Below are 15,792 nucleotides of genomic sequence, written 5' to 3'. Positions count from 1 at the left end.
TTGTACGTTGGACAGGGGCCCAACGTACAATCCCGCGAAGAGTGGCGCAATATAACGTGTTGCAGAGTAGCAGAGCCCCGTACGTGTGTGTTTTCGGATCTCAGCGTATCTATCAATGCGAATATAATTTGTTTTCAAGTCCACTCGGCGATTTTATTCACTCATTGTTCCAGAAATACCCTTCCTCTGTCCACCGACAACTCGGCCGCCGACGTCAGGTCAATTGCTTTTATTTCCCGGTTTCCGTTGTTGCGTCATTTATTACTCATATCCGGTTAAAATTCAATTCTTATTTGTATTATTTCACTCGTTTGGGTGATTAAATTAAATAAATATTTTTTTTTACTTTTTACATATTATATCATTTATATAAATGTTCGGTCCGCCAAATCATCATTAATTAGTACTCACATGCAACGAATTAATGAAGTAATGGTCTTCCCCTCATCTTCTGTCCAAATGTTTCTTGCAACTCACATGCGGTGTTCCTTAATCACCTTACACTCCACGAGAACTAGTGACCATGTCCTATAAAATTAAACGGGTACAGATTAGCCTAAAATTAATCGAGTCGAGCACGAACTTGTTATACGTGGCTATTTTTTCTACATCACGTGGCTGCTTCGATTAGGTTCCCACACCATAAACACGAGCAAGAGAGGGATAGGATTCTTCAGGCTCCCCGAAATGTCGATTTCAGACAGTATTAGGGCTATGCCATCGAGTCGAGCGTGAAGCCTGGTTCAAATTTCGAAACCACTTGTCGTGTGGCTTAACGGCAGGCAGGGATGCTCGTCCATCGCGTATGGTGCATCGGAGGAACGGAGATCGGGGCGATGGGCGGTGATCACTCTACTCGAGTCAACATGCATGGAACAAAGGTTTACCATCTTCTATTGTTTGAAAAATTTGCTACAAACTCTACTATGTTGTTTTGGATAGGTTCATACAGAAGCCAACTATCTATTTCTTGGGTTAATATAATTATAATTACAAGCTTTTTTCAGTTAAAGATGCTTATAAATTCCTTACAAGATGGTTTGTAAGGTTTTTTACATAGCTGGTGAAAGTTACGCGGGTGATCATGAATATTTGATCAAGTAAATAGAAACTTAAATATTTCTACCACACCCCTCAGTTTCCGCACAATTAGAGGATTGCCCCTCAACCTTTTCTGTTTTAGGTAATTACATATCTCAACTTTCTAATGCCATTGTTGAAAACAACAAGGGAGCCAAGAGTCCTATCATCTTTCAAGGTTTCTTGGTTAGTGCAAGTATCAATCAAAATCACATGTACATAAATAAATAAATAAATAAATATATATATATATAGAAGAAGAAGAAGAAGAAGAAGAAGAAGGAGAAAAACTTATATGCATGTGCAAAAGGCTTTTCATGCCATATCCAAAAAAATTATGAAGTTCCATTAACAAGTCCAAAGCTTGCTCTAACTTTTTTTAGGCATTTCTGAACCAATCAGTTGATGTAACTTTATTAATGCTACAATAATTAAATTTCTGTTACTATCGATAGTGGAAACATATATCATAATAACTTTTCTATTAGTTAAGAGTTATGTTTATGTAGGAACTCATTATATATTATTTGTGTGTCAAATAATTTTTAAATTTTTTGTAAGAATGTATATTTTTATAATTTTGCGTGTGTGTATAAAACGTGAATTGTAAATATTATTTTGGAAAGGAAAACATATACTATGTCATTTGAAAAAGGAGATCACGTGCATGTATTGCATGCGGAACATATATACACACTTGAATTTGAAATATCAATAATTACTTTATACTTGAGATTGAAAAACCATGCAATATAGAGAATATGTTTTCTTTTTTTTGAAAAAAAAATGTTTGAGATGGAATGGATTGTTATAATTGGGTTTGAAACCCAATATTTCTTTCCAAATGATAATAATAAATCATCGAGTATGTTTCACGTTAGACGGTTTTATAGATATGTTTTATATTTGAGACATACATAATTGACCTTAGCTATGTTCCTTGCTTGCCTTGCTACATTTAACTGAGAATTCGATACGTTTTTATTCCACTAGCTAGCAACAAGAATATAATCCATCCGGAATTTAATTCATCTCAATCGATTTTTTGGATTATAAGGTTGCTCTAATTGTTAATAGGAGAAGAGTACTATATAACGATTTTTCTTTTCTTTTTTTTACAGAATATAAAAATTTTAAACTATACCGAACTAATATATTTAATTTCTTTTTTTTTTACGAAAATTTGTATTTTTGGTTCGCAAAGAAATTCCCACGAAAGTTTCCTTAGTCTCCAATTAAGGGCGCTTTTGTCGTCTCAATCAATGTGTGGATGGCCATCACAGTGTACATTATTCTATCGAAAGCAATCCATAAAGCAAAAGAAGCATAAAGCAAACCAGCTTAAGTGACATTATTTCAACACCTCATGCAGGAAGATAAATTAATAAAGCAAATTAAATTAAATAACCCCATTTTCACTCACTCCGATGCCATAAAAAGTAGAACGAAAAAGCTTGGTATACAATACATCAGGAATTTAATTTGAACGTGTCCTTTTTTTTTGTATCTAAAAATATAATATTTATAGATCATTTCATGATTTATTCAATACAATTAATCAAAAGAATTTCTTAAATCGGTTATTTCGCATGAATAAAAAAAAGTTTTATTATTATTATTATTTTTTAAAAAAGAGTAAGAATCGTTTTGTTGATTTTTTTATTTAAAAAAGGAGAATTCATGGTGCAAATATGATTTTATGATCTCTATATATATATATATATACAAACGATTCCAATGCATATAAAAAATAATCGAAACTCTTTAAAATTTGCAAAATATATATCACCTCTACGGCTCTACCCTCCGCGCTGTGATAAAGCCATGATTATTAAAGATAAAGCTAGTAAAGCAAGCAAATCATACAAGAACCAGAACTCGAAAACCACCCACTAAAACACAGAGAAACAAAGCATACAACCCCATGTACAGATTCAGCAACACATTGATAGGATTTCTCAACCTCTTCACCCTCTTAGCTTCGATACCGATAATCGGGGCCGGGTTATGGATGGCGAGAAGCAGCACGACCTGTGAAAACTTTCTCCAAACACCCCTTCTAGTGGTGGGCTTCGTAGTCCTGATAATATCATTGGCAGGATTCATAGGTGCATGCTTCCATGTTGCGTGGGCACTTTGGGTTTATTTGGCTATCATGCTGCTGATCATAGCAACTTTGATGGGATTAACGATATTCGGATTCGTCGTCACGAGCCCGGGAGGTGGTATTGAAGTGCCTGGGAGGACATATCAGGAGTATCATCTGGACAAGTATTCGGGATGGTTAAGGAAAAGGATCGAGGATCCGAGGTATTGGATGACTGTTAGGAGCTGTATTTTGGGGTCCAAGACTTGCGGTCAGGTTGTTTCGTGGACTCCTTATGATTATTTGACTAAAGACATGTCTCCAGTTCAGGTAATAACACCATTTGTCTTTTTGTGCCTTTTAGTTAGTAGGTTGGATTGTTTTAATTCTGGGTAATTATAAGTTTTAAACATCTTTTGTTTAAAAAAAAACAGTTTTAAATTAAAGATTTCTTGATCTGCTTGGAAGAAAATAATAATAAATAATGTCTTAAATGTTATTTAATCTGAGTAAGTCTATGTTCATTTGTGATTCTTCAAATTAGTATCAAACGCTTTGCTCAATTTATTATTCCAAACAAAGCTATTTTAACTCTCTCCACAAACCATGTTTATATAATTAATATGTATTCCAGATTACATGTATAATTCCCATGAAACCAAGGAAATAGTTCATACATTTAGCTTACGAACAATTGCAGTCTGGCTGTTGCAAGCCACCAACATCATGCGACTATACAGCCACAACGACAGCCCAGGACGCAGATTGCTACAGATGGAACAACGCCCCGAACGTGCTTTGCTACGAGTGTGACTCGTGCAAGGCCGGCGTGCTCGAAAACGTGCGTAGGGATTGGCACAAACTCGCGGTGTTGAGCATCGTGATGCTTCTTTTCCTAATCGGGATCTACTCCATAGGATGTTGCGCCTTTCAGAACGCGAAGAGGGCGGAGACCGACTACCCTTACGGCCATAATCGCATGTCCAAAGTGCAACCTAGATGGGATTTCCATTGGTAAGTCAAAAATGTGGGAAATACTTTTTACAATCATATTTGGTTTAAAATATTTACTCCAAAATTGTTTTTGCAGAAATTTAGTTTCACAAAAATAAATCCCATCAATTCAAAATTTTGAATTAAAGTGACACGTTGTGGCTGTGTTTTGTAGGTGGAGATGGTTGGATGACAGAAGGAACCAACTTTATTAGCTAAAGCGACAACTAAATATAATATATTTTCCTTGCTTTCTTTTGTAGTATATATATATGCATCCCAAAAACAAAGGCCAAATATTTCTAATATGTTTTTGCAATCTTTGCTTTTATATGATAGATAGATCATGTCCAGCTTTTCATTTTTCAAAACTGTAGAAATATTTAAATTTATTTTTTTAGATCTTTTACCTTATATTAAGTACAATCCTCATAGTCATGTATTTGACAAATTAACCGGTTCACAAACTTCCAATAATATATATCGACCTGATCAATATCAGAATTTAAACAGTCAGGCTCGTAAAGCTCGCGACCCGACTTCCTTTCGTTTTGGTAGGATTGTGCACATAGTCGTATATTCTCCCTAAATTAAAAGGCAGATCTATACAACGAGATTTTATCAAATATTGTTTGTAAGCCTCCTTGCATGTTTCTGCATCCACACTGAGCTTCATCACATGTAAGGACGACTGTGCTTCCATATCCGAAGCTTGGGCAAGAAATCACGACCAAGAAAGTTATTGCCAAACAAATGGATTTCATTGTGATTTCTTCAATGAACTGATTTTAATTTTCTTCATTTTCTTTTATCTTTTTGAAATGAGAGTTAAAAACATAATCTCTGATGTTTATAGAAAATATTGATTTTCATGAAACATAAATTTGTATAACCAAATTAATTATATGATGCTCGCAATTGTGTTTCCGATTAGTGCCATTAATTACTTTTATAATTCAGGACGTTGGGTAAGGAAGAAAATTAGGATTTAATTTCGTAAGTCGATGTATTTTTTTTTTTAAATTTTAGTAAAGTAACGTGTTAGTATTTGATTTTCATTCAATAACTTGATTGTTTTTTGGTTTTGGTCTTTTTTTTGTCCGAAATAACTAAATTAGTCGAATATTGCTTATTTGACATCAATTAACTACTCATAAGATATAAATAAATTCTATGTTACACATATTATAATCCATCTGAGTAAAGATAAAATGAAAAAATAAACCAAAACAACGCCAAATATATATTTCAAAATGCGAGAAATTTTTTTATTTTGCTTAAGTAAATTCTAATATATGTTTTACTATGGCCGCATGAGACATTGGAGAGTATAACGGTCAAATAAATAATGTTTGTTGAATTTAGTGATTTTGGAGGAAAAAACCAAAACACAAAAAAAAGAAGTTAAAATTACGAGGTGAAATCTAAACTATGATAAGTTACATGACTATTAAAATAAAAATAACTAAATAAGTGAACTTACAGCACCAAAATCTTAATTTTCCCCTATGTAACCAATAATAAGATCATAATTCCAAAAAAAAATGAAACATAAAAAATTAGTAGCAATCATCTCAAACTTCTTTTTCTCAAGCAATATATAACGTTCTTTTTCGCCACAGTTAAGAAAAAAAGAAGAGAAAAAAGAGCTTTAATTGAGAACGAAAGGGGTTCAAAAGAAGGATTGGAAAAAATTGACAAAAGATATTACATACTTGTAATCTTGAATCTTGCCAATTTTTGTAAAGGGTGGCGGCATGTTACATACAAAAGATATTGGTGCAGTGTATTTTTTACACGAGATGATCACGTAATCATCTTGTGGACATCACACCATATGAGATAAATTTTAAAAAGTTGTCAGATTAAACGAGATGATCATGTGATCATCTCGTGTAAAAAGTGCACAGTATCAAGTGCTGTGCTTTCAACACAGTAGAGGATCCAAATCATAAGTAAAACCAGCAGGCACAAATGGATTTACATACACGGAATAAACCACCCAAGTCACCAAGAAGCCGGCGACGGAAGACATCAAAAGATTCGAAACCATAGAATCGAACTTTTTTTCTAATTTTATTGAAAAACATGCACATAAAAATACAAACCAAAATACGAAAAGTGGGGAAGCTAAATAGCTAAGTAGCAGAATAACTACTCCTAGAAAAGAGACTGACACATGCATAATATCTTCAGGAACTTTTGATTGATTGTTCTTCACTAGGATACCTTGAACTCTATGTTCTTCTTTCTGCTGGAGCTTTCGCGAAGAAGATTTTAAAACTCTGTGCAGGAACTGAAGTAAGTCTCGTGTTCACATGCTTATTTATAATGCTACTATATTTTTATTTTGTTCACCTTTACCATTTCTATTCTGATAATTTTTCTTAGAGATTATTGCTTACGTTTCACAAGTGCACAAAGTTGTGCTTCCTGAAGATTTAGTTGATCATGACACCGTGACACTCGATCAGGTATATGAATTTATCTACTTTTCCTCTACGTATCGTAAATGATATCGGAGAAACTCTTGCACAGTGTGTTTCGTTTATAAATCTTGTTCATACTTTTTTCCTCTAATTTCATGTGGTCATCTTTTATGCCATTTTGGTATAGTAATGTTTCTTATCATTCTGGCTGATAGAGAGTAACATTGTAAGGTGCCCAAATCCGGAGTATGCTGAGATGCTGCTATTGATGCCGTTAGAGTTATGAGAGGTGATTCTATCGAGACGTTGTCACCAGCATTGCTCGGAATGTCTCAAGCAACTCTGGAATGTGTTGCGTGATTTACTGCAATACTTGTCGTTTGGTTCATTGTTGATTTTAAGAATTCTCCAAAATGCATCTGAGCACCCAGGGGATTTGTTCTCCGGTCTTTGACAAACTCGAAGCAGAGTTGGGCAAAGCTGTTTTGTCACAACCTGCAACGAAGGGCTTCGAGTTTGGCAGTGGAATTGCAGGTGCAAATCATGCATGTTTATGATTTAGTGTATCCTTTATTTGATGACCGGCTGATAGTTTGCAAGTGTGTTGTATAATAATTAATATAGCGAAGAGACATTTTTGTCCCAAGTTTAATCATCTTTTGTTGAAACTCTACCAGCTACTTTCATGACTGCAGTGAGCATAATGATGATTTAGTTCTACATGGATGAATCTGGTCGAATTGGGACAAAAACCAACCGATCTGGTGGCATACAAGTGTAGGGTGTTTTTTTCAAAGGACCATATGTATAGGTTATACCTGTCATCTTTTCTAAGTTTCTGTCTGTGATTCCCCAATACATTTTCAGTGTGGAATATCAAATGGAGAAATAATTAACATGAGAATAGTATGCAAGTTTCATGCGGGCCTACGTAGCTAGGGACACTTGTTCAATAGCAAGAAATTATGCAAGTTTCTTACTTTCTTTGATTCAATGCGTCACGTTTCGATTTCTCTCCTCGACAGGATAATTATGCGAGTTTTTCAGTGTCAAGGCATAGAATCCCCTCAAATAATGGCTACTGGTCGGCATTGCTTAGCCCATCCACTGGCACGTCGAATTCTATGCTTCCCCCCTAATATTGTTGAGTATATTATGTAGCTGAGAAAGTTTTATTTGCTGCTTTATTCAATTCTGGCGTTAGACATGCTTGTAAAAACGATTTAATGATACAGAGTGGATATTATTTTCTCAACCTGTTTTCAAATTCAAATTTTTGTCCAAATCTTCTGTTTCTTTGAGCCTGTACTGTTTAGGTTGTCGAATAGAGGGGGCTCGTGTCCTAATTGATTCATTGTCCTATAATAGACATTAATGTTCTCCGAATTTAACCTCGTTTATCAGAGAATATTGATAAATACTAAAATAATAATTTGCCAGCTATTTGATCTATTATTTCTTTACATTCAATATATGTTGTTAAAAATTTAAGAGTAGGTCTTATGTGAGACCGTCTCACGGATCTTAATCCGTGATACCGGTCAACCATACTCATATTCACAATAAAAAGTAATACTTTTAGCATAAAAGTAATATTTTTCATGGATGACCCAAATAAGAGATCCGTCTCACAAATATGACACGTGAGATCGTCTCACATAAGTTTTTGCCAAAATTTAAAGGGACAAATTATTTTACCGATCCGGATTTATTTTAGAGTGGATCTAATGTGAGACCGTCTCACGGATACTAATCTGTGAGGCGGATCAACCCTACTCATATTCACAATAAAAAGTAATACTCTTAGCATAAAAAGTAATACTTTTTAATGGATGACCCAGATAAGAGATCTGTCTCACAAATACGACCCGTGAGACCGTCTCTCACAAGTTTTTACCTTTATATTTTATCATCAAACAAATAAAGATACGGTTTGGTGTGAATGGTGAAACATTAATTAATTATAAATGTTTGTTTCATCTAATTTGTTTTAAACAAAAACTTGTGTGAGACGGTTTCACGAGTCGTATTTTGTGAGACGGATATCTTATTTGGGTCATTCATGAAAAAATATTACTTTTTATTGTGAATATCGATAGGGTTGACCCGTTTCACAGATAAAGATTTGTGAAACCGTTTCACAAGAGATCTACTCTTTGTTTTAAGTTCTAAAAATATTAGAATTATAGCTTCTAAAAATATATTATTCACTTTCTTTGTGCAATAAACAATTAATTCTTAAAAAAAGTTGCTATAAGCATGAATGTATTTTATTTATTCGGGAAAAAACTCACAGTATATATATTTAAACATGTTAAAAACACAATTTTGTTACAAATCAGAACATTTATAATAAATTAAATTATATAATATAATATAAATATTTTTTTGGTTGGGTAAGATAGGTAAAATTTTGGAAAATTAGAACTTTACAATATTTTTATATATTTTGTTCACGGTGATAAACTTTTTGTTGTTTTACGTTTATTTACATATAACAAAAAATGATAGTTTTTTAAAATATTCAACAAAAAATAAAATTAGGGGGTTGTATTCAACGTGGGAAATTTATTGACTTTTAATGACTTTTGTAGATTTTAAAAATCTAGAGGTATTCAATCAAGACTTTTGCATACTCTATAGAAGTCTTGTGGTATTTAAAATAGACTTTCATGGAGTTTTAAAAAGTCAAGTGATATTCAACATTGACTTTTATAAACTCTATAAAAGTCTACAGGTATTCAAATTTTCCATAGACTTTTAATAACTCAATGGAATTCATTGACATACAAACATTAAAGCCTAAGGTACAACTATAAATTGTAAAAAATTGTATTTGGTTCACCCCAAAGATTTGAATGGATTTTTAAAACTTCTAACTCTCCCTCTGTCGCTTCACATCACATATCTTCATATCTTCTCTCCTCTCATTTATTTCTATTACTCTCTCAAATTTTCGAAGTGTATCTCTATATATATGTTCATCTTTCTTTTTCAAATTTTTCATTTTTTGGCTGATTGTTTATTTAATAATTTTTTATTTTAATAACACGTAGAAATTTTGAATTATATAATTGATTTTGTGATTTTTAATTTATGATTTATACAAATTAATGTAATATTCAATAATAATAAAAGATGATCAAAAAAATGTTGTTTAATTCTTAATAATTGAATAGTTTCGTAACAACAATGATTTTTTAAATTCATTTTCGTATTTTTAATTAATATGTAAGCTATGATATTTTTATACAAAATTATATTCACACAATAATAATATTATTTTTACATTTATATTATCAATTTAAAAATAAGATTACATGTTAATCAATTGATGTATTTTAAAAAATTTACAAACATACATATAAACCCACATATATATACATGTAAGGATTAAACGATTTACCTTTTAAATAAGTAAATTTATTTATTAATATAAATATTAAAAATAATTTCAAATTGAATATGTTATATATGTCAATTAATTTAATTATTGGTTCAAAGAAATTAATAAAAAATCACATGTTATAGTTAAGTACAAAATTTATAAAATTCTATAAAAAAAAATCTACAAAAGTCTATAAAAATCTTGCAAAAAAGTCTACATAAATCCACATAAATCTGTTTATAAATCTGTGAGATTCCATAAAAGTCAATAAAAATTTATCAAATCCATAAAAGTCTATCATTTTAAAAAGTCTTTAAAAGTCATCAAAACTCTGAATTGAATACACCCCACTTAGTTTTTATGCTTCAATCAAATTTTGTTTTTTGCTTCTACTTAATTTAATCTAAATCCAAAACCCGATTTCATGATGATTTAAATATTTTGATAAATACATGAAAATTATTATGAATACTTTTCTCTTTAATATTTATGTTTAGTTCAAAATTACTCTAAATATTCACTTATTTGCCAAAACTTTACTTCTAGGAGAAAAATCACTTTATACATTCAATTGTTGATTTGTTGGGCCAATTTAAAATTTGATAGCGAGTTACTTAAAATGTCAATTTCAATCTCTATCCAGCAAAAACTTGTGTAAACCGGTCTCACTGATCGTATTTTGTGAGACAAATATCTTATTTGGGTTATTCATGAAAAAATATTACTTTTTATGCTAAAAGTATTACTTTTTATTGTGAATATTTGTAGGTTGACTCGTCTTACATATAAATATTCGTAAAAACGTCTCAAACTAGACATACTCTTTCGTTTAGGTATCCCCATCCATGATTTGACCCGTTATAGATTTGTATATATTGACCTTATTTTCTATGTGAAATTTGGCCAAATAAAAAATTGTAGATAATATCTAATTGCTTATGTTTTATGTGATATGTCCCATCAATTAAGTTTTATATTTTTATTTTAAATTCAGATAATTAAATAAGTTGTATCATACTTCAAATATATAGTTGGTTGGACCACACCGATCTCTGTTGTTTTAATAATTATGTATTCTTTCGATGAATTATTGATCCTTTTGCTTTATTAATTATTTCTTTTTCTCTTAATCTTCTCAATGATTTAATGGACATTTGTTGATTAAACCAAAATTATACATGTAAAGTCATAATCATCGTCGGTGTGAGCGATTGTCCTATTAAAAACTCTTTTTTAAAGTTGACCCAACAAATATATCTTAATCTTAATTATTCATATAAAGTTGTTGCGTTTGGTCGACAATCGATATATTGATAATCAGATTCGATTAAATGTTTAGTTTCGTGTAATGATTATGTATCTCAAGTCAATCAAATTATTAATTAATTATCTCACATTACATTAAACTTACAATATTTTTATTGATTTATTTATATATTCATATTATTAATTAAATATAAAAAATGATAAATCATCTTATTCCAAATTTAATCAATCAATTAAATATTTATTATCAAATATATATTTTATGAGACGAACCCACAAATCTATATTCATGATACTGATCAACTCAGTCTATGTTTATCATGAAAAGTAATATTTTGACGTAAGAAAAAAAATATTTTTCATGCATTGTGCCAGATCGAAGACTCGTTTCACAAAAATTCATCTGTGAAACAGTCTCACAAAATTTTTCGTAATAATTATTTAATCAATATTGTTCCACGTCTTATTCAAATATTTCAATAAGCATCGTATTATTTATCCTTATAATTGAGTGGAGAATATAAAGTCTGAAAGTGCTCACAATAAGTAAACGTGTTCAAAAGGATAAGCTTTTGTCTAATCAAAGATAAAGCCAAAGTTTATCCCATGGCTCTCAATTAAACCACAAACAAATTCGAATTATTATAGATGATAAAAACTTCTGTGAGACGGTTTCACGGGTCATATTTATGAGACAGATATCTTATTTGGGTTATCAATGAAAAAATATTATTTTTTATGCCTAGAACTATTACTTTTTATTGTGAATATTGTAGGGTTGACACATCTCACATATTAAGATCCGTGAGACGATCTCACATGAGACTCACTCATTATATAAATGCGCTAACTCGGGGTATGACTATTTTATTGTAACTAAAACATTTAAAATGGTCTGTATATATGAAAAGATCGACCCGATCTATATTTATAATGAAAAATAATATTATTTATATTAAAATAATATTTTTTTTCATAAATTTGTATTTTTTTCATTATTATCATTCTATATACGATTATTTGGATGGTCTAAAGTAGAGGACAATAGCAGCAGCAAAGAAAAACGAAAATTAGAAGACGCAAGTGGTTGGATGTGATTACTCTTGAAAATAGCAAGACAACAAAATTAATCAAAAAAATTAGCATTAATTCTAATGGAATAAAGCATTAAAACAATTGGCTAAGGTTTGTTCCCACATCTTCTTCTTTCTCAATAATTTAATGGGGAAGTGGGCATTATTATCATCAAATCACCATTAAATGTGACGAATAATAGAAAATTGACCATTGTGATTATGCTTCGAGAATGACTTTGATTTGAAATTTACATTTTATCAACTTTTGCTTAGTTGATTAGTTCTGAACGCTGATTTTGATTTGAAACTTGCATTTAGCTATTGTTAAATCGATTAATCATATTAAACAATTTCACTATCGATTGAGTCGTCTCACCTTCCTAACTGATTTTTGAAAGATATGATAATACCAAAACCATAAATATGAAACCTATACGTGTATCTTATTAAGTTAATGACGGTTATAGATTCGATTTATCTTACTAACATTTTTTTATTTGAGTTAAATTCACTGTGTTTGCTCAATATGATTTACTTGATTGACGAGTGATGCGATCTTTGTAGATAGGGTGAGCTGGGTCGGACTATCAACTGAATCGGATGAAGGGGAAAATGAGCGGGGAAATGGATTCAAATGTAACCTGCAAACAAGGGAATGAATTCGTAAATAGGCGTCGGAAGGGTGTCCGGCGTGACCACTCCGATGCTTAAGTCAGCAGGTTGAAGGAGAAAATCTGTATATGTAATATACGTTGATGTTCAAAAGTCCCAGAATCCTTCAAGTGAAATACATACCTGCTATTATAAGAAGAAAATCTCATGATTACCTTGTTTTCAATGTCCACCTACTAATTATGGTAAGGTGGCTGCTCATAACCTATTTCTGACAATTTTTCTGACACGTTAACCCTATGGTTCTGACATTAATGATTGCCAAGAATAAGGTAACTCATACTGCCGCACTTGAGTGAAATGTTGTTTTCGATGTAGCTCGGGGAGAAAATCTTCTCGGGAACTTTGTATGAGAACCCGGACATAAGATCTTCCCGAGAACTCGCCTGCTCGGTTTCTGAAGAACTTAACCTGCAGATTAACCATAATTTGAGCTATCCATTTAATATGCCAGGTCATCCATAATCCGGACTCTTACGAGCAAGGGCAGAGCCAGGATTCATGAGTACCTAGGGCTGGCTCCATCCTGTATTAGATAGTAATATGTTCGATTAAAATCAAACTGAATTTTCTAAAATCAAATTAACTGAACTTTATTTTCAACAAACTTTATTATGAATATCTAACAAATCAAATCGAAAAATCAATTATTTCTGCCAGTAATACAATTAACCGAAATTTTATATTTTTTTTAAATAATCATGTTTTAAATAAAAAAAATCCAATATAACTTGACATTTTTTATTTTCTTCATTCCCTGAGTTTGTAATTGATGTTTGCTCGTTATTTGTTGATATGTACTCTTTTGGTTTAAAAATAACTTGACATATTTTATTTTCTCCATTCCCTGAGTTATTTAACTAGAAATATTCAATATTCCCAAAAATTTACAACAACAATTATTTTTCAAATTTCATACTTATAATTCAATTTTCGGTTATTAGAATAGAAAAATCACAAAACAAGTTCAATAATAATTGCTCATTAACAATCATCATACATTTCAACCAACTTATTATTATTCTAAAATTATGCAACAATAGATTTTTATGGTAAAATTTAAACTTCAAAATTCATATACATCACAAGACAATATTATTGGAACTCAAATAATCACAACTAAATAATTAAAAAAAATTCTAGAGTCGTCGAATTCTTACCTCAAAGTTGCATAATTTCAGAACATACAACAATAAACCAACCAATATACAGTAATGAATTATGATTTATGAGAGTTGTTTTATTTTTAGGTTTTAAACATGAGACTAAAAAAATTAAAAAATAAAATTGATAAATTTATTCTACTTTTAATATGGGACTGAAAATAATTTAAAATTTTAAATACTAATTATTTTCAAAAAAAAAAAAAAGTGGGGCTGGAGCCCTAGCCTTAGGGTGGCTCCGCCCCTGTACGAGAATATCAATACAATTTGTAAATTATTAAGTTAACTTGAAAATTTTCAATTGTGCATAGAAATACAACGAAGTCGAGTTCCACGTCTGAAAACAATTTAAGACAAGGGTAATGTTATGTGTACATAATGGGTTACATAGAGGCTTACATGTAATTATTAATTAATTATTAAATTACAATTAAACCCTCATCCTAAATTGATAAACTACACATTCCATTCATTATTTCTTCTCCTGTCAATAATATTAAATTGTTTTTTTTAATGCAAGTCCTGAGATTTATCATACAATTTTTTTTTTAAAAAATATATTTTGATAAATATTATATTTTTCAATATTTAATAAATCATATAAAAAATTGATAGTAATGATTTTTAAAATTAAAAAAATTAATGATTGTAACTACAATAATAAATTATTATATTGCCAAAATTAGAATTAGACAAACGAAACAATCTACAATCTCTTTAGCGATCTAATCTTGAAAACAAACGAAACAACAAATTGGAAGAAAAAAACTAACCTTAATTTACCGTAATAAGATGTAAAACAAAGAGAATAGATGCTCGTCTCGATTAAGCAATGACACTAATTCTTAATCTCGATTTTTCTTCATCTTTACCGCATATGGATTTTGGAAGCGAGGGTTTGGGAGAGGAAGAAGAAGATACGATCAATCGATTTGGAGTGAGGGCTGAGATAGGAGAAGAAATAATTAATAGAATAGGTAGTCTATCAATTCTAGGGTGAGGGGTGTTTATTTGTAATTTAATAATTAATTAATAATTACATGTAAGCCTCGGTGTAACCCATTATGTACACATAGCATTTCCTTAAGACTATGAGGGCTACATGCATACGTGTGATCCTGACACTTTTTTTAAAAAAAAAACTGGTTAATGTGTTGCTTTAATTTCATTAATTAAGAGTGTGATTGGGCATGGTCTTAATCAAACTGATAGACATGACACCATAACATATATAGATTAACCTATGAGATCAGTTGAATTATTTAATTAGATGTCACCGTTTTATCTAATAAAATATATTATTTAATTTTTTTTAAAAAAAAAACCAACAAGTCAAAATATAAAATTTCCTTTTTTAATCGTAAATTACCCTTAATTCATTTTAAAAATAAAGTATTTAGATTATAATTTAATTCTTATAGGAAAATATAATTATTTGTATACATAATAATCATCTATGTACATGCATAAAATATTTTTTGAGATTTTCGTAGTCTTATATTCTTAGCAGGGTAACTATTATACCCACACACAGTTACCTATAATATAAATTATAAGACCGAAATGTTTGAAAACAAAAAAAAAAAAAATTATTGTTTATTCACTAAATTTTTTAATTATGTTAAATGTATATGGAACT

At 30.5% G+C, this 15,792-nt stretch overlaps 1 protein-coding gene and 1 long non-coding RNA gene across 4 annotated transcripts; both read left to right on the top strand.

Annotated features, from left to right (window-relative positions):
• The first annotated feature begins 2,860 nt into the window (after positions 1–2,860).
• On the top strand, positions 2,861–4,436 carry LOC140817387 (tetraspanin-6-like). Its single transcript, XM_073177043.1, has 3 exons — positions 2,861–3,496; positions 3,867–4,180; positions 4,335–4,436. Exons 1-3 carry the CDS (start codon positions 3,005–3,007, stop codon positions 4,372–4,374), a joined length of 846 nt encoding a protein of 281 aa, XP_073033144.1. The 5' UTR covers positions 2,861–3,004; the 3' UTR covers positions 4,375–4,436.
• Positions 4,437–6,190: 1,754 nt separating this feature from the next.
• LOC140817376 (uncharacterized) lies at positions 6,191–7,792 on the top strand. Of its 3 annotated transcripts, XR_012114755.1 has the most exons (4): positions 6,191–6,460; positions 6,551–6,633; positions 6,820–7,179; positions 7,220–7,792. It is a non-coding gene; the product is annotated as an uncharacterized lncRNA (long non-coding RNA). The 3 variants fall into 3 exon arrangements; XR_012114753.1 differs by having other exon boundaries at positions 6,820–7,792; XR_012114754.1 differs by having other exon boundaries at positions 6,804–7,792.
• The last annotated feature ends 8,000 nt before the right edge of the window (positions 7,793–15,792 follow it).

This window comes from Primulina eburnea, chromosome 16, assembly GCF_022965805.1.
Source record: "Primulina eburnea isolate SZY01 chromosome 16, ASM2296580v1, whole genome shotgun sequence".
Lineage (NCBI taxonomy): Eukaryota > Viridiplantae > Streptophyta > Magnoliopsida > Lamiales > Gesneriaceae > Primulina > Primulina eburnea.
The sequence above is the reverse complement of the archived record's forward strand: the minus strand, read 5'-3'. Positions and strand labels throughout refer to the sequence as shown.

Bases quoted from the DNA above. Each gene is read 5' to 3' on its own strand.
- LOC140817387 (XM_073177043.1), top strand. From the start codon at position 3,005: ATGTACAGATTCAGCAACACATTGATAGGATTTCTCAACCTCTTCACC. The intron at 3,497-3,866 runs GTAATAACACCA...GAACAATTGCAG, and splicing joins AAGACATGTCTCCAGTTCAG to TCTGGCTGTTGCAAGCCACC. The intron at 4,181-4,334 runs GTAAGTCAAAAA...TGTGTTTTGTAG, and splicing joins CCTAGATGGGATTTCCATTG to GTGGAGATGGTTGGATGACA.